The 19,098-nt window shown below is 34.0% G+C and overlaps 2 protein-coding genes across 2 annotated transcripts; both read right to left on the bottom strand.

Moving 5' to 3' along the window:
* Nucleotides 1-957, bottom strand: LOC105707968 (olfactory receptor 13C2). Its single transcript, XM_012439027.2, has one exon. It carries the CDS (start codon nucleotides 955-957, stop codon nucleotides 1-3), a length of 957 nt encoding a protein of 318 aa, XP_012294450.2.
* Nucleotides 958-16,258: 15,301 nt separating this feature from the next.
* Nucleotides 16,259-17,215, bottom strand: LOC135274858 (olfactory receptor 13C2-like). Its single transcript, XM_064375920.1, has one exon. It carries the CDS (start codon nucleotides 17,213-17,215, stop codon nucleotides 16,259-16,261), a length of 957 nt encoding a protein of 318 aa, XP_064231990.1.
* Nucleotides 17,216-19,098: the final 1,883 nt, after the last annotated feature.

Genomic DNA, 19,098 nt, shown 5'->3' with positions numbered 1-19,098 from the left:
TTATTTGTTAAAAACTTTTCTTCTCACCAGGTGTTTTACTGCCTCTTTCACATCCTTGTTTCTAAGACTGTAGATTAAAGGATTCATCATGGGAGCCATCACCCCATAGAACATGGATATAATTTTGTCAGTAGCATCCAAGTCATCTGAACTAAGTGTTTCTTTAGATTTGGGCTTCATGTACATGAACAGGATGGTCCCATAGAATATTATGACCACAGTCAGATGAGCTGAGCAGGTAGAGAAAGCTTTGCTTCTCCCCTCAGAAGAGCTAATTTTGAAGATGCTCACAATGATTAATGTGTAAGAGACAATGATTAATAACAAAGGTGTCAATATGAACAATGTTGTGGCCACGAGCATGATGAACTCATTGCCTGAGATGTCAGCACAGGCCAGTTTCATGACTGCTAGAATTTCACAGGAGAAATGATTGATGATGTTATTCCTGCAGAAAGGCAACTGTACCACAAACACTGTTTGTACTGCCGAGTTGACAGCTCCTATGATCCAGGACCCAGCTGCCATGGATACACAGGCATCCTTGCTCATGATGATGGGATATCTCAGAGGGTTGCAGATAGCCACATAGCGGTCAAAGGCCATCATGCCCAGGAGGACACACTCTGTTGTCCCCATGGCCAAGCCAAGGAACATCTGCACTGCACAGCCAGAAAAGGAAATGGTCTTTCTTTTGGAAAGGAAGCTCACCAGCGTGAAGGGAATAGAGGTGGTGGTGTAGCAGATGTCCAAGAAGGAAAGGTTCCCCAGAAAGAAGTACATAGGGGTGTGAAGGTGAGGGTCCAAGATGTTGATTAAAATGAGAGTAGCGTTGCCCAGAAGGATGACCACATACATTATGAAGATGAGCACGAAAAAGAGTAACTCAAGCCTCGGGTAACCAGAAAGTCCCTTCAGAAAAAATTCCACCAGAATGGTTTGGTTTTCCCATTCCATTTTACTCTCTCTTTTACCTGTAAGACAGAGCATGTTGAGAAGAATATGTATTTTACTCTGATTATGTTCAAGCATGTATCAATGAATATGTACCATAATTTCCAAGGAAAAATAAAAATAAAAAAGGAAAAGACCAAAGAAAGAAGAGAGCGCATGAAGAGAAGTAGACAGAAAGAGGGAATTTATGAATGGAGAGAGGGAAGGGAATGAATGAATGAACGAAGAGAGGGAAAGAAAACTAACATGTTTCATGCTACAGCCATTTAACTCATTTAATCTCATCACAGTTTTCAGAGAGGGCTATTAGTATCCATATTTTACAGATGAATAAATCAAAGCAGATATGTTAAGTAAACTTGATGAAAGGTAAATAGTATATAGCAGAGCTAAGATTCAAACCTAAATCTTCCTGTTGAAGTCTGAACGTTTTGTCTTATTTGTCGTCACATACATAAACTGAAGGTTATAATAGAAAAGAGCATTGTATTCTGTATAACTGAACACTAAACTATTTTTATTGGCTATAAATCACCACACAATAGATCAATGCTCTTGTCACTCCTTGAAATTACACTTCTGTCTTTCCTAGTAGAATGTAAACTTCGCAAGGGCAGGTACTTATTCTTGCTTATTTCCACAGCCCCAGTAGCTAGAATAGAACAGGCACAGAGGCAAATATTCAAAAACATTTGTTGGATGAATGGACAAAATCAAAGGCAAAATAATTGCTAACATTTCTTACTCTGTGCCAATCTTCTATTAATTGTTTTCTTTGTGCATTCCATAATAGAGTCTGAATAGCAAGCTTATGAGGTAATTACTGTTACTATTAGCATCATAATGCCTATTGTGTAGAGGGGAAAATAAGGCACAGAAAAGTAATTTGCTTAAGGTCAATTTCATACAACCAAATAAATGAAGGAGTAAGGACTTAAACTCAAGCAGTATGGCTTTAGAATTTGAGCTCTTAATACTCATTTTGCAAACAGAATTTGGCTCCCAGGCTAGAATACCTTGTAATCTAATCGACAGTCCTAATATTTCAAAAGAAATATCAGCTAAAATGTGTGATTGATCAGAAAGAAGATTTCAATATGGTGAATTGATAGCAGTTGACTTTGATATATTTCGCTAGTACTCATTTCTATAACAAATGTTTTGTCACAGAATTGCATTTGATCTTTATAATTCTTGGGTCCTCCCTTACATAAAAAGTTCTCATTTTCATAATGATGCCTGTTTGACTTTTTTTTCCTTTATTCGACTCACAAAGGGTTTTCCTGTATTACAGGTCTTTTTATAAAAAAACAGCTTTAGGATAGATTTATCCTCTTGACTTTTTGCATTTCATTAAGTTTCTCTCTTCAAAAATGTCTTGTTTATTCCGATCTACTTTTCTAATTTTTTGATTTCTAATTTCTATTTTCTATTTTTCTAATTTCTTGAAATAAGAAGAAAAGTTCTTATTTCCTCCTTCTTACTTCTCTATTTCTTGCTCTAAAGAAGGCCCTGAGAGCACTTTTTATTATAGACTTAATATTTTATGGGAATTTTTTTACTGGTTTCTAGATATTTTTTGTTTTTCTGTTAAGTTCCTCTTAAATCCAAGCGTCTTTCTTCATTATTTAGTGATTAGGCATTTTCATTCTATTTTTATTATTTATCTCCCATTTTATTTTATTTATTTTTCTCAGTCTTGCTCTGTCATTCAGGCTGGAGTGCAGTAGCATGATCTCAGTTCACTTGCAGCCTCCACCTCCCAGGTTCAAGCGATTCTCCTGTCTCAGCCTTCCGAGTAGCTGGGACTACAGGCATGTGCCACCATGTTGGCTAATTTTTGTGTTTTTGGTAGAGATATGATTTTGCCCTGTTGGCCAGGATACTCTTGAATGCCTTACCTCAAGTGATCTGCCTGCCTCGGCCTCCCAAAGTCCTGGGATTACAGCCATGAGCCACCACGCCTGGCCCCATTTTATTTTAATAAGAAAATATGACCTATAATTCTCTAGCTATGGACTTTTGAGCAGTCAGTTACATGATATATGTTGTTAATATTGACCAAAAAAATGTGATTCCTCTTTGGGAAGATATATAGTTTTAAATATATACACAAAACATGTATGTGTGTGTGTGTGTGTGTGGGTATATATAATAAAATTTATTAAATATATTAAAATCTTCAAAATAATAACCTATTTTCTTCCACCTAGATATAATAAATTCTGTGTAAATATTGTTATCAAATTCTCATATACCTAGGATCATTTTGTTATAAAGGTCTAGTTTCTATATTGTCTAGTGTAGATAGGTTTATGGCTAATATATCTTCTTCATAAATTATAACATCATTGATCGATGTATCTTTATTCTATTTAGCACTTTAAAGTTTAATTCTATTTTTATGATATTGATATTACACCCCTGCTTTCTTTTAGTTTGCTTTTGTCTGCTATCTCTTTGTACAACTTTTTATTTTTAACTTCTTTTTCACTTTGTTTAAAGTATACTACTTATAAATAACATATATCTGAGTATGTTTTAACTACTTTTTAAATGTTTGAGTCATTGATGAGAATACTCAGACTATTCTATTTATTTGAACATAATTATTAATGTACTACATTTTATTCTTTCCATACTTTATTTTTATTAATTATTTGAATTATTGCATTCTCTTTTTTCCACTTTTTAATTTTTGCTGATTGATGAAGTTGTCATTCACTATTTTTTTTTCATTAACTTGAACACGCTACTCACTTTTTTCATTCAGTAAGTGTGATTGCCTTCTTTTTCACTTCTCTCATAATTTAACTTCTAAGACCGTAAAGATAAACTGTTTTCTCCATTAGGGTGTGCTCTAAACACCTCGATTATCCCTCAAATTGAAATGAAGCCAAAACAGAATACTTTTACTCCACCACTTTTATGCTAATCTCCTAATTCCTAGTTTGTGCTGGTATAATACTTATAAAGTTTATAAAATCTGCCTTTTTAAGAGTTCTTCAGCCTTTAGATTATGCAAGCTTGGATAGTCAGTATGTCTACCTACCTGTACATCTATTCATTGATCACCATTGATCTGTTTTTGTCCACTCTCTTGAGGATTGTACTTATTGTTTTGTGTTTGATTATAGTTTATTTGCAGAAATTTTCCTCAGATGAGAATGTGAGTAATATATTATCTGAATCCCTATAGATTATCAAATGTCTTCCTTTCATATTGCAGGCAAAAGTTTATGAATTTTGACCTACACTTTCCATGTCTGAGATAGATCCTAAAGAAATAATAAAGATAGTTATATAAAAATGCAACACAGTTATATATTTTAAAAATAGAAAATATGTTGTATATAACAAATATATGAATAATTATATATAGAGTATATACACACAAATTGTGACTGTTATGATTAATCGACATATCTTTACCCTGTTTGGTACTTTGTTATTAGCTGAAAAGGATAGTTAAGAAACCAGTGACCAAAATTTCAGGGAACCTTCAAACAGAAATTCCCTAATATCCCTCCCTGTGTGGCAATATTTATCAAACTAACAAATATATACATATAAAATTTGGCCACAGATTTACTTCTCAGTAATTATCATACGGATATACCAGCACATGGCAAAGTGATTTTAATACAAATGGATTCATTAAAGTATTATTTGTAACAGCAGATGTAGCAAACAATTTAAATTTCCACAAGAAGAAAACAGAAATAATGCAATACTATACTGCCATCAAAAGGACCAAGGATGTTTTCTGCACTAATGTGGAAAGATCTTCAAGAAATATTAAATGGAAAAGTAATAATCAGAACAGTGTATATGGCACACTATCATTTGTGCAAAAAAGATTATATATGTATGTGTATATATACACACATGTATTTTTGCTCACACATAGAATATCTCTAGACAAATAATAGTTTGTTATCCCCAGAAAAGGGAATGTATAGCTTATTAATTTGGGTGGAAGTATTGACAGTATGCCCTTTAGTATATTTTAAGAATTTTGAAACTTGTGAATATATTTCCTACGAATAAAATAACATTTAAGCTAAAGAGTTCTTGTCTGTGGGATTCCTAACCTTTCTCCTTTCACCTTTCCAATAGCACGCTACACTGAAGCCATCCATTGCTATAGGACATGACCACATATGTTTGAAAATTGTTCTACCTTGTTCAATATCACACACTAAATGGTAATTGCCGAGGACAAACAGGAACTTTGTAGTCACCTTCTCCCAATACATAAGATAATTTCTTTAGTATCAATAGGACTTGCAGTACTATATCTGTCTCATTTCCTACCAATCAGTTCTAGGTTGTTCTTTGAGCTGGCTTAGGGTCTAACATCCAATGCCATGTTACTTTTTTTTACACTGTAAGTTTTAATGTTTTTATGATCTAGCAAAGTTCCTGAAACAAAATTACAGCTCAGTAAATGTTGGCTATTATTCTTTTTCGTTTTCAGGTCCAAGGAGCCTTTTCTCTTCAGAATACTTCCTCTACCTAACGTTATGAGATACTTTGCTCTGAATCTCAATTTCAAGATATAATTAGTCTCCTCAAGATTACTTCAAATCCAACCTGATTTCTTTATTCTAAATTCTTCCTCTGATTCTGTAGCTTTTAATAAAATTTTCATTTTCTAGAATTTTTCAGATTTTCTGAATGAAGGTATAAACTACTTGAAATCCCAAAGAGCATTTTGCAATGTGGAGTTCTTTGAATAATGGAGAATATATACACACCTGTAAAAATCTGCTCTCTGCAAAAGTCATTGTTTCATGAGCTACCTCCCTGCTACAAGATATACTATCAGGCACATTTCATAATATTGTCAAGGGCATAGGTTTGGAGGAGGCTTGGTTCAAATGCCATCTCTGCCCCTTATTAAGTAGGTGACCTGGACATGTGTCTGACACCATCATCATCAGTAGAATGAAGATATAGAAAACATCTATACAATGTCCTTGTGCACAAGATTAAATGAAATGATGCATGTAACTCACTTAGCACAGTCATGGTTCCTATTGTTAGAGGTTTCCTTCATGCTTGTCTTTTATGACTCTTCACTCTTTTAGAGTTTTTTTACATTCCTGAACTAGTCATTATCATCCCTCTACAAGGTCAGGTATATGTAGCTTACTTAGATCACATACAATGTTCTAATAGATGGTATTATATTCATTTTTGAAAAATTTTGATACATTCTATCAAGGTCACTCCAATCCTTTGGATGCCAGTGAATTAGGTGACAGAAAAGAAAAATCCAAAAGATCAACCTTTTATCAAAGTCATTTCATTAAAAAGACATGATTTTAATAAGGTGCCAGTGTGTTCCTAGTTTTAAAACACATGGCTTTTTCTTGACTGAAACTAAACATCTTGAGCAAGTCTATTAACATAAAAGAGAAAAAGGAAAGTTACTATTACAATCATGACCTAACAATAAAAAAAACACTCAAAATAGTCACCAATTGTAACGCAAGCACATAAGGATATTCCCTAAGATGGTCTCTTTCTGATTGTGCATTCCTTTGGCAAATTGTATGTTTCAGATCCCAAGAGATTATTATTTTTTTTTTTCAAATTTGTCATAATGTTCTCCTCACATGATATTGTTATATAAAGAGTCCCTGGCACAGTACCTAGTACACAGTTCAACTGGTTCATGGGCAACTGAACCAAATGGACCTGAGTTTCTGCTAGGGAATCACTGTTAAGGATTTGTTTAATATGAATTCCATACTAAAGAACACATAATCTGTTGTTTACTATGTAGTGAGCTTTAATTAGCTAAACAGATGACACAGTGTCCAAATACTTTGTAATGTGATAAAAAAAAAAAAAAACCTGCACACTGAAGAAAAGTTATTCATAAGCGCTGGGCAAATTCAGTGTTTGTTCAATTGCCTTTGCATGCAGACTGCTCTGTTGGTCTCAAGGCTTTTATTTTGTTCCTACTATATCCCAATGAATAGACACTTAAATTCCATTTCCAATACTCAAAGTGACTCTCCAATGAGAAAAAAAAAATCTCATTTTCAAACTGATTTAACCGTTCAGTCCAAGGCTTGCTTAGTTGAAACACTGTTCTTGTTTTTGCAGTAACTTACCTCTAAACCAGAGGCTGCCTCTCTTTATAGGCTGTAACAGCAACAGACAATTTTGTCTTACTTTTCTATTTGCAGCTAGTCTTCATAACCACTCATAGTAGCTGAATCTCCAAAGAGGCAACCACCAGTGAGTAATCACTTTGTCGTAGAAATTTATTGACTAGTTGACGTTTATGGAAACATGGTGTTACGGGTGTGATTACTAGGATAAAGTGTCACGAAATTTCCTCCAGTTCAGAAAAAGTATCATCAGATTCCTCTAGTTTAATAATAGAAAAAAAAATTAATATTTGGCAATAAATTTTAGGAATAGGGCAAATTGAATTTGCCTCTGAAGTGCATGCTGAAATACCATCCCATTGTGGAGACCCACAAATTCCTAAAGATTTGCCTCAGAATTTAAGAAACTATTTAAATATTCTGCTGTTAAGGACTCTTCTAAACCTCTGTGCACAACTTTAAATTGCCTCCAAGATGAAAGGTGTATAAAACTTACGAAACTTCAGAAATAAAGCCCTGAAGACCTAATTATGGGAGGCCTATTACTCTATTTCATACACAAAATCAGAAGGGAGCTCTTCTCTCTGTCTGTCTCTTTCTCTCCCCTGCCACCCTCACGCACACATCATTTTGGAAGTTAATTGAGGTTTTCTGTACACATAAATTTTCCATTCACTTTATGGATTTAGTTTATAGCAAAAGTTGACTCTGAATAAACATGTAATTACAGATGGTGTGAAATAATATGCATTCAGTAGAAACTGTACTTCAAAAACCCATACAACCATTCTATTTTTCACTTTCAGCACAGTATTCAATAAATTACTTGGGATATTCAACACTTTAATATAAAATAGGCTTCGTGTTGCATGATTCTGCCCACCTAATGTAAGTCTTCTGAGCACATTTAAAATGGGCCAGGCTAAGCTGCGATGTTTGGTAAGTTAGGTATACTAAATGCATTTTCAATTTATGATATTTTCATGTAATGATGAATTTATGAGTATACTCTTTGATACTGATATATTTTCATTGATTCTAATGGTGATACAAAAGGATGGAGGAATGGGAAAGGGCAAAGGAAGGAGGAGAGGGAGTAAAACAGGAAGGAAGGGAGGGAGAGAAACAGAAGGTGAGAGAAGGCAAGGAAAGAAAAGATGTCCTCAAGCAGTATATAAAGGTGTAAAAAACAAAGCCAGAAATAAACTATAATTAAATAGCCAGGCAAAAACCACAGTTCAGAAAGGAGGCTGATCTTAATCATACAACAATGCCATAATATAGGTTAAAATAATTTACCTTCCTGAGAGTAAACTGAAGCATCTTAAGGCTGAACACTTCTGAATGATGTTTTCTCTTTATTTTTAAAATTTACTTTTATCAAAATAAGTTCAAATTATTTTTTTAGGATAGAATTCTAAAAGTGAAATGAGTGGGTCAAGAATCAATGAATATTTTTATGAATCTAAAAGAATAATATTAATTTATGTTCCCACCAGGGTTATGGTGTTGCTAATTTTATCTTCCTCTTATCAACACGGGATGTTGTCAATAGTTTAGATTTTCAATCTAATCTAAAGGACTTAAAATGGTATCTCCTAATTACTTTAAATGGCATTTTAATCTCTATAGGTATTTGCTATTTACCTTTTCGTGTCTTAAAAATCTTTATTTTCCTTTATGTGAGTTGTGCACTCATGTCCTCTATTCATTTCCCTATTGGGTATTTTACATTTTTAAATCACTTGTTTTATGAAATATATTCTACACCTACTCTATGAAACTTATATAAAGGATAACTGTGAATATAAAAATGTCTCAGACACAGTCTTCACCTTCAAGAATCCTATAGTTAGAAAGAAAAATATTCATGTAAATATTCATGTAATCAGTTGATTTCAATAGAAAGCTGAGATTAAAATGATGACTTAGTGTGCTATAGAAGTGAAAGAGAAAGAATTCCCTTATCCCCCTGGCAGAGCCTACGATGGGAGTGCGGCTTGTTTCTTTGGTCCTTCGCTGCTCAGACCTCTAGGGAGAGCATGCGGGTGGTCAGGTTGTGGGTCAGACCCCACAGCGGTGTCTAGGGGTGAATGTTTACCACTCCTGAGGCCCCAGTGGGCGTGTGTTACAATGCACTTTTTCAGTGTTGCCGTCCACAGGTGGCTTGAGTTAACCAGCTTACTTAGACACTCTGCGTTATCACAGGGACAGAGAGCTTTCTGTATCCTGGGTTACTGCCTTAGTGTACCAGAAAAGTTGGATCACACGTGGGCTTGGAGAATGAGTGCAAGGTAATTGAGTGGAAGTAGCTCTCAGCAGATGGATGGGGAGGTCAGAAGAGGGATGGAGTGGGAAGGTGGTTTATACCCTGGAGTCAGCTGCACAGCAGCTGGGCTCTCCTCAAACCACCTTGGCCAAATTCCATGTCATTCCACTGGTTGATGGCCTGCCGGGGTCTGCTGGTGCCTGTCTGTGTGCCCTTCCACCCATGTGTTCCTGTCGACATCCAGCCACTTGTGTCTGTGACCTCTAGGGTCTCAAGGTTTAAAGGCACAGGATAGCAGCATGGTGGGCCAGGGTGGTCTTAGGAAATGCAACATTTGGGCGCAAAAACATGAGAGCCTGTCCTCACCTAGGTCCGTGGACACAGGCCCGAGGGGTGGAGTCCTCACCAGGGACCCCACCCTTCTCTTGTCAGCACTTCCCTGCCCCGCTCCTGTATCAGAAGCATAAATGACAAGTAACTCAGAATCAAGAAATAATTTCCAGAAAAGGTGGTACCTGAACTGACTCTTAAATTGTGACCGATAATTTAAAAGGCAAGTAATGTCAGGAAAAACGTTCCAGGAAAAGTAAACAATAACATCAATGGTGTAAAACAAGAAATGGCTTGATGAAGGCAAACAAATAAAAATAACTCAGCATCACAGAAATAGGGGCATAAATAGAAATAAATAGGGAGGGTTGGTGGAGGATTAAACAGGGACCAAAGCAAGAAGAGCTTCATAGGCCATGGGTGTCATCCAGAGCTCTAAGTTACAAACAACAGCAAACATTCCAGATGGTTTAAGCAGAAAAGAAACATATTAGATGATAGTATGGGAGCACTCCTATGCAGAAATTGTTTTTCAGCATCCTTAGGAAATTTGTCTTCCAAATTGCAAACCTCAAGAAGAATTAATTGAGGAACTGGAAAAACTAAAAAGGGTTATAATTCTCTGTTGAGTAATTAAGTTTAACAATCAACAGTGGTTTGAAAAAATCCACTGACATCAAGTCAAAGGCAAGAGGGGGAAACTGACACATAGGTAGTTGTCATGTTTAAGTGTCATGGGTAGTTACTGCCACAACCCTGTCTCCTGATAACAAGGTGCTGTTGTTATAACTCCTTAAATGTAAATTAAATAGTAATAAGTTTATACTTGTAGTATACCATATACAAATCCTAATAAAGTTTTAAGAAATATGTTTTGAAAGCAAAATAAATCTTTACATAGGCAATTTTGAAACACAGTCTGTGTAGTATGCTAATCTGCTAGGAGATCAAAACGTTAATATCATTTGAGTATTTTTCAGTGTTTCAACATTTACTGCAAGCTACAGTTCTTTGTCAATACTACTAAAGTTAATGTTTTTAACGATTAAACCATTGTTAGATATTCATAATGATGACCATTATAGTTTTTCTATTTTCATATAATAAATTATGAGAAATTTAGTGGCTTAAAGCAATACAAATACATTATCACAAAACTTTCAAGGATCAGAAGTTCAGGTATACAGTAGAAGGGTCCTCAGATCAGGGTCTTACAAGGCTGAAATTAAGGTGCTGGTCATACTGTGTTCTCACCTGGAGCTTGGGGTTCTCTTCTACTTACTTAAATTGTTGGAAGAGTGTAGTTTCTTATTGTAAAACTAAAATTCCCATTTTTTTTTGCAGGCTATCAGCCAAGAGTTATGTTCAGCTTCTGGTAGCCACCCTGAAACATCACTCACATAGCCCTACACGACCTGGAAGATTATTTCTTCAAAGGCAGCAAAAGACTCCCACTTCTCATCTCTCTGGCTTTTTTAAGGGTTAATTGGGCCAAGTTCACCTAGAATATTTTCATGTCAGTTTTCTCTCTATATTCAGATTGGGTAATTTCTGTTCTTGAATTTGGTAATTCACTGTTTCTTTCCTCTAAACCTTCCTGCCTACTGTTGAGCTTATCCATTGAAAATTTTATTTCAGTTATTTCATTTTATTTCAGTTATTGTATTTTTCATTTCTAAAATTTCTATGTGATTCTTTTGAATTTTTGCATATGATGAGAGGTAAGGGCCCAACTTCACTTTTTGGCATGTGGAACAGCATTTGTTGTAAACTGAATTTGACACTCTTCACACGCTTGTCAAAAATCAATTGATCATAAATATAGGAGTTTATTTCTAGACTCTCAATTCTATTTCATTATATGTCTGCCTTAATGTCATTGTCACACTGTCATGATTACTGTAGCATTGACAAGTATAAAACCTCAAAATTTATTCTTTTTCAATATGTTTTTGGCTATTCTGGGTCCACTAAATCTCCATGTGAACTTTAATATCTGCTTGACAATTTCTGCAAAAAAAAAAAAGCAGTTGGGATTTTGATAGAGATTGACAGATCAACTGCAGAATAATGTCATCTTAATTATATTGTCTTTCAACCCATAAACATGGAATATTTTACCATTTTAAATTAGGTCTCGGCATATAACTCTTAGGTTTATTTTCTCAAATTTATTTCTAAATATTGTATTGTTTTTGATGCTGTTATTAATGAAATTGTTTTCTTAATTTTATTTTTGAATTATTATTGCTAGTGTATAGAGATGTAATTTTATAGATCATATATTCTGCAACTTTGCTGAACTTGTGAACTAGTTCTTATAGTTTGTAATTAGTTTCTTAAAATTTTCTATGTGCAAATTTTTTCATCTGCAAATAGAGGATTTTTATATATATATTCAGATGATATACTCATATGCAGTTTTGGGTTTTTTTGTGATTGTCTGGTTTTGTTATCTATCTTAATATAAAAACTTGTTACTAGCCTCATGGAGTGAGTTGAGTTCAAGAGTGTTTTCTCTTTTTCTACTTTTTGGAAGCGTTTGTGAAGAATTTATATTAATTCTTCTTTAAATATTCAGTAGAATTTATCAGTGAAGAAATCTGGGTCTGGACTTTTCTTTGTGGGAATTTTATACATTGTTAATCCAATATTTTTACCTGTTACAAGTCCATTCTGATTTTTCTATTTCTTCTGGAGTCAGTTTCAGTAGTGCATGTCTCTTTAGGAACATTTTCATCTCCTCCAAGTTATTTAATTTTCAGTTGTTGATACTATTTTATAATCCTTTTTTAATTCTGTCAGGCCTATACTGATATTCCTTCTGTCATTTCTGATTTTTATAATTTGAATATTTTCTCTGATTATCTTCTAGCTAAAGTTTTATCAATTTTGTAGACCTTTTCATGGAACCAACTTTTTATTTCTTTAATTTTCTCTATTGTTTTTCTATTGTCTCTCATTTATTTCCACTTTAATCTTTATTATTTCCTCCCTTCTGTGCAGTTGTGATTCATTTTCTCTGCCTTTTCTGGTTTTTTTAAATGTGGAAGTTTAAGTTATTGATTTTAAACTTTTCTTCTTTACTAATTCAGGTATTCATATCTATAAATTGTCCTCTAAGTACTGCCTTAGCCACATCTCATAATATGTTGTAAAATACAATCTTGATATGTGTATTTCTTTTGTTATTTATCTCAAATATTTTATATTGTAATGTTTTTCTTTGATTCATTCATTACTTAAGACTCTGTGGTTTACTTTTTACATATTTGTGACTTTACCAAAGTTTCTTCTATCATTGCTTCTAATTTAATTCTATTTTGTTCAGGGAACATATTTTGCATTATTTTAATCTTTTTCAAAATATTGAAGCTTCTTTCATGGTCTAGTATTTGGTCTGTCTGGAGAATATTCCATATGTACATGAAAAGAATGTATATTCTACTGTTGTTTTGTTGAATATTGTGTAGATGTCTAGTAGGTCAACTTGGTTTTAGTGTTTTTTGAGTCTTTCATATCTGTGTTGATTTTCTGCCTCATTGTTTTATCTATGATTAAAAGTGAAATTATATGTTTAAATGTGGAACCAAAATTTTTAAATAAAATATTGTCAGAATCTATAGCTCTTAAAGAACTGATTCATTATAATAAGTATGGTCAAAGCCAAAATCTACTTAAAAATTTCACTGTATGACTATGAAAAAAATTTTAATACAATTACTTATGTATTTCTGGAAATATGTTGTTTTATTATTTTAAAATACCAGAATCATTTTCACCTATCAGTAGAAAATAAAGGTGTTAATCATAACCATTATTACCTTATAGTAAAAAAGCAGGTCAAGACAACTTGTCAAAAAATAAGTATAAATATTGGAAAAGAAAAAATATTAAATTTATTTCATATCATAATATTCTTTCTCAAAGAGATTTAATTACAGATCTAGCCAAGAAGATAAGAGATCAAATGTGGCTAGTAATAAAATCAGTACCTGGAAAAGTAAACATGCTGTAGTAAAAGAATAACTAACGAAAGAATAGCCAGGTGTGTATGCTTGTCTTTAACTTGCATGCTTTGAGGTTTGGGGAAGATATATTAGCTTCCCTAAGCTTTGTGCCCTCATCATGAGATAGTGACACTATTTCCATATCAGAGGATTTTAGAGAGATACTGTATGTGAATTAGCTGATAGCCAATACATTGCTACATTTTTAAGTGTCCATTTTAGAAGTCCCTGGGACAATAAAAAGTTGACATAATCTCAAATTTAGAATATTTGAAAATTGCGCAGGCGTAAAAGTATACGAAAATGATGAAATAATTTGTTGGATTAAAAGAAATGTAATTTTGCCTTTTCTGCTGTATCTCTGTTCTTAAATCCCAATCATGAACCTGTTTGAGGACTTCAATGCAATATAAAAGTACATGCTTCTATCCTGCTGCACCTCCTTTTATATAATTTTCCTATTCATGGATTAAAAACATATATGGAATCATATTATACATGTCATGTTCTAAATTGAGTGCAACGGACGTAGAGAGGGTAAGAATACAGAGAAATACTTACCTTTGTAGATTTTGCTATCTAGTAGAAAAATCACTAGGAACACGCACGCACTGCACATATACACACTACACAGCCACACATACACGCACACAGAGATACATGCCTAGTATATCAGATAAATTTATCTTACTTTGTTTCCAAATTTAGAAAAAACAAGTTGCAAACAACAAAATCATCCTCCATAAGCTTTTAAAATAAATTTTCTGAATGAAAACTCCTCTATAGGCTCAAGTATTAAAATAAAGCATGATTACAGTATTATAATGATTGTGTATTTTGCCCAGCAAATGTGAACACATAAATATATAAAGACAAATGACATGCCTTTATTTTCTTCAGACCTTGATTCTACAACCCTGTGGGAGAAAAACTCTCCAAATATTATCCTGTGAGGAGAAATATGTACTTTAAAATTTCTTCTTGCTTTAATTAATTTTCTATCAAAAATTTATAAATCTGATATAAGACTATGGAGCTACATCAGTCATCCCAGAGAAATTTTGAAAGTGGCTGGATTTAAGCTGTGAAAGAAAACAAACTAAGCATTTGAGCATTCAAGACAGCCTGCCCGCAGGTCAAACATAAAATGCTTGACTTCCAGGGTTTTCTACCTACCTGGAATTCTTAGTGGGTGAAAAAAGTCCAATGAACTGGTGTATGGGACTAATAGATTCTCATAGCCTATTTTGTCAGGAGGTAAATTTAATTATTAATGATCTCAACTCTAGCCATCAGATTTAATCTGTAAACAACTATGATGGATATATTTAAATATAGTTTGTGACTGTTTAATATTCCTTCCACTAAAATTAAAAAGTGAATTTGGGAAGATTAAATGAGTGACTAAACCCAAAGATTCCACAAGCAGGTAATTTTTATTTGTCTATGTAAAATATGTTTATGCCTAATATACTTTAAATTCACTGATCCATTCATAAAAATTGACTCAGCCAAACTGATTTCCTAGAATGTGGTTCACTACTAAACACACTTTGTCATTCATCTTGAGCTATAAGTTTGAAATGTTCACATAGAATAAAAAGTGGACATAAAAACCAAGGCAAAGCAAGATAATGTCTGACGTTCCCCAATCTTCTACTTCCTCAAGTCAAGCTGGTTACTAACAGGGACAAGACATGACTAGCATTCTTACTAAATATTAAGAGCTTGGACATTCTTCTAAGATTTGGAAAAGTGTTGGAATTCCCTTGGGATAGCAAAGAAATCTGGCATCTTCTAAATGGGCATTGATATGACACTCCATTCAACCCAAAATTAGTCCATGTTATTATCTGGACCAGTAGACTGACTCTCAAACCCATTTTTTATTTTGTAAAATGTTCTTTATGCTAAAGCAAACATATAAGTTAAAGAAAGAAAGAAGATAAAGCAAGATATCCTGATTGATTGCATAAACCCTGCTTTTAAACTCTATTTATCTACTCCCTTGATAGTCCCAAATACTCAGCTTTGCAGAAAAACATTTAAATACAGAAGAAGAAAATAGTATTTAATACCTTAACAGGATCTGGAGATTAATGTGAAACCATAACACAAGGCTTGCCACTGGAAAAGGTGAGTGCAGTATGTTGGAGTTTTTTCTGTTTTGCTTTTTCTACAATAGAGAGCTTTATTTATTTTGAAAGATTCAGTGAAATGTTGCCTATGAAATAATGTTATATAAAAAAGTGAACATAAAAAGGCACATAGTACCCAATTCCAATATAGCCAAAAAGAAAAAAGCCATAATATGAAAGATACTGTTCAAAATGTTGAAAAGGGGCTATTTCCCACTAGTAGAGTAACAGGTAACCCCTCCATCTTCTTCATCCTATTGCCCGGTATCTTGCAAATTCTCTACATTGAACATGCAATAATTTTGTGCTATATCTCATTATTTTAACATAATATATGAAAATGCAGAAAAACAGTAAAAGTATCCAAAATTCTGTAATTCTACAGTTTCAGCAATATCAAATGTGTTCATACTCCAGTACATTTTGCACTCACTTCCTAAAGAACCTTCTGTTCAGTAGGTGTTTTACTGACCCCTTCACATCCTTGTTTCTAAGACTGTAGATTAAAGGATTCATCATGGGAGCCATCACCCCATAGAACATGGATATAATTTTGTCGGTAGCATCCAAGTCATCTGAATTAAGCATTTCTTTAGATTTGGGCTTCATGTACATGAACAGGATGGTCCCATAGAATATTATGACCACAGTCAGATGAGCTGAGCAGGTAGAGAAAGCTTTGCTTCTCCCCTCAGAGGAGCGAATCTTGAGGATGCTAGAAATGATTAATGAGTAAGAGATAACAATCAAGAGCAATGGCATCAACGTGAACAATGTTGTGGCCACGAGCATGATGAACTCATTGCCTGAGATGTCAGCACAGGCCAGTTTCATGACAGCTAGAATTTCACAGGAGAAATGATTGATGATGTTATTCCTGCAGAAAGGCAACTGTACCACAAACACTGTTTGTACTGCCGAGTTGACAGCGCCTATGATCCAGGACCCAGCTGCCATGGATACACAGGCATCTTTGCTCATGATGATGGGATATCTCAGAGGGTTGCAGATAGCCACATAGCGGTCAAAGGCCATCATGCCCAGGAGGACACACTCTGTTGTCCCCATGGCCAAGCCAAGGAACATCTGCACTGCACAGCCAGAAAAGGAAATGGTCTTTCTTTCTGAAAGGAAGCTCACCAGCGTGGAGGGAATAGAGGTGGTGGTGTAGCAGATGTCCAAGAAGGAAAGGTTCCCCAGAAAGAAGTACATAGGGGTGTGAAGGTGAGGGTCCAAGATGTTGATTAAAATGAGAGTAGCATTGCCCAGAAGGATGACCACATACATTATGAAGATGAGCACGAAAAAGAGTAACTCAAGCCTCGGGTAACCAGAAAGTCCCTTCAGAAAAAATTCCACCAGAATGGTTTGGTTTTCCCATTTCATTTTACTGTCTCTCTTTTACCTGTAAAAAGTCAAAAAAAAATTTTTTAATATAATTTATTTGCATGAAATAAATTAAAGTTAAATAATTTTTAATGTATATTTACCTTTATTTCATGTAAATAAATTATATTAAAATTTACATTAAAATTGTTTACATTTAATTGATTTTATATGTAATACATTATATTATTTATATAATATAATTTATTACAAATCCATGTATACCAATGCACAAATATAAAAATTTGCCATGAACCCAATAAAAGTATTGAAGAAAGAGAAAAAATAGGGAAGAAGAGAAAGGAATATAGGGAAAGAGAATGAAAGAAATAAACAGTGCAGGAAGAGAAATATCAGGGGAAGCTATGATATTGATCACTTGTTCTTCGCCAGGAATTTTGTGATTTTTTTTTTTTTTTTTACATGTTACTTCATTTAAACTCCACATTATCGTTTGAAAGATAAGAAAACCTAAAGTGAGAGAGTTCAGCCTGAAGTCATATAACTAATGTATAGCACAGCCTAGGCTCCAAGACTACCTGCTTGTGTCCCAACTTGCCTGAGGTTTTTCAATGAATTATAAAAGCAATACAGAGTATATTGTATAAGAGATTTGGTAATTTACTTTAAAACCTCACTCCCAGGTCAGGAGAACTCAACAATGATCCGTGTGTATTCCAACACTGAACGAAGTATGTCAATCTGGATGGAGAATCATCAGAAATGAACCCAACCAGTGATTACTGCATTCCTGATTATCCAGAAAATACGACCTATTCATGTAAAGCCCAATAATACAAAATCTTCGTGTTAAAGGGCAAACACCTTTTTCTTGGATTAGGGGTGGAAATTTTTTGTTTGCTTCTTTAAATTTTCATACAGTTAGATGTCATATCATAAACTGACTCTTTATCTTTTAATGTATGGTTCTATGAATTTTAAAACATGTATAGATTCATATAACCACTACAACTAGAACACAGATCTCTTCTATTAGCTCAAAATACGTACTTGTGATATTCTTTTCTTAGTCACCTCTTCCACCTATCCATACATCCTGGTAACCACCGATATTTTCTATCCCTATAGTTTCACCTTTACCAGAATGTCATGTAAATAGAGTCATATGCGCCACTGGAGTTGGGCTTCTTTCACTTAGCATAAAGCCTCTGAGATCCACTCAAGTTGTTATTGCTAAATAGTATTCTTTCGGGTAGATTACTGCATTTTGCCTATCTGTTCACCTTTTGAAGGACATTTGGATTGTTTCCAGGTTTTGGCAATTATGAACAGAGCTACTATAAATATTTCTGCCCCAATTTTTAAATGACCGTAAGTGTTCATGTTTTTAGAATGAATAACCAGGAATGAGGTATATAAGCCTGTTTACGTGTATAAGAAGCTGTCAAACACTTTTCCAGAGTGGCTGTACCAGTTTTGCATTTCAACTAGCAATGTATGAGAGCTCCACTTGCTTCCCATGCCATCACTTAATATTGTCAGTAATTTTTTATCCATTCTAATAGTTACATAGTCACATTTAATTATGATTTTATTTTATATTTCCTCGAGGACTAATAATGTTGAACATCTTTCTCTATTCTTTTTTCCATTCTTTAGTAAAGTATCTGTTCGTATCATTTGGCCCTTTTTTTAACAAATGGGGGTCTCGCTATTTCACCCAGCCTGTCCCCAAACTCAAGCCATTCTCCCACCTCAGCCTCCTGAGCAGCTGAGACTATAGATTCATATAACCACCAACTTAACCAGAATACAGAACTACAGGCATGAACCACCATGCTGGTTCTATTGCTCATTTTTAATTGAGGTTTCTTTTTTCTTGTTGTTGAGTTTTGAGAGTTTTTTTATATATTCTGGATATG

The sequence above is a fragment of the Aotus nancymaae genome, unplaced genomic scaffold (genome assembly GCF_030222135.1).
Source record: "Aotus nancymaae isolate 86718 unplaced genomic scaffold, 86718_ANA_hifiasm-v0.15.2.pri h1tg000003l, whole genome shotgun sequence".
NCBI classification, from domain to species: Eukaryota; Metazoa; Chordata; class Mammalia; order Primates; family Aotidae; genus Aotus; species Aotus nancymaae.
This window is presented reverse-complemented; position numbering and strand designations above follow the sequence as displayed.

Coding starts and splice junctions, on each gene's coding strand:
- LOC105707968 (XM_012439027.2), bottom strand. CDS start 957: ATGGAATGGGAAAACCAAACCATTCTGGTGGAATTTTTTCTGAAGGGA.
- LOC135274858 (XM_064375920.1), bottom strand. CDS start 17,215: ATGAAATGGGAAAACCAAACCATTCTGGTGGAATTTTTTCTGAAGGGA.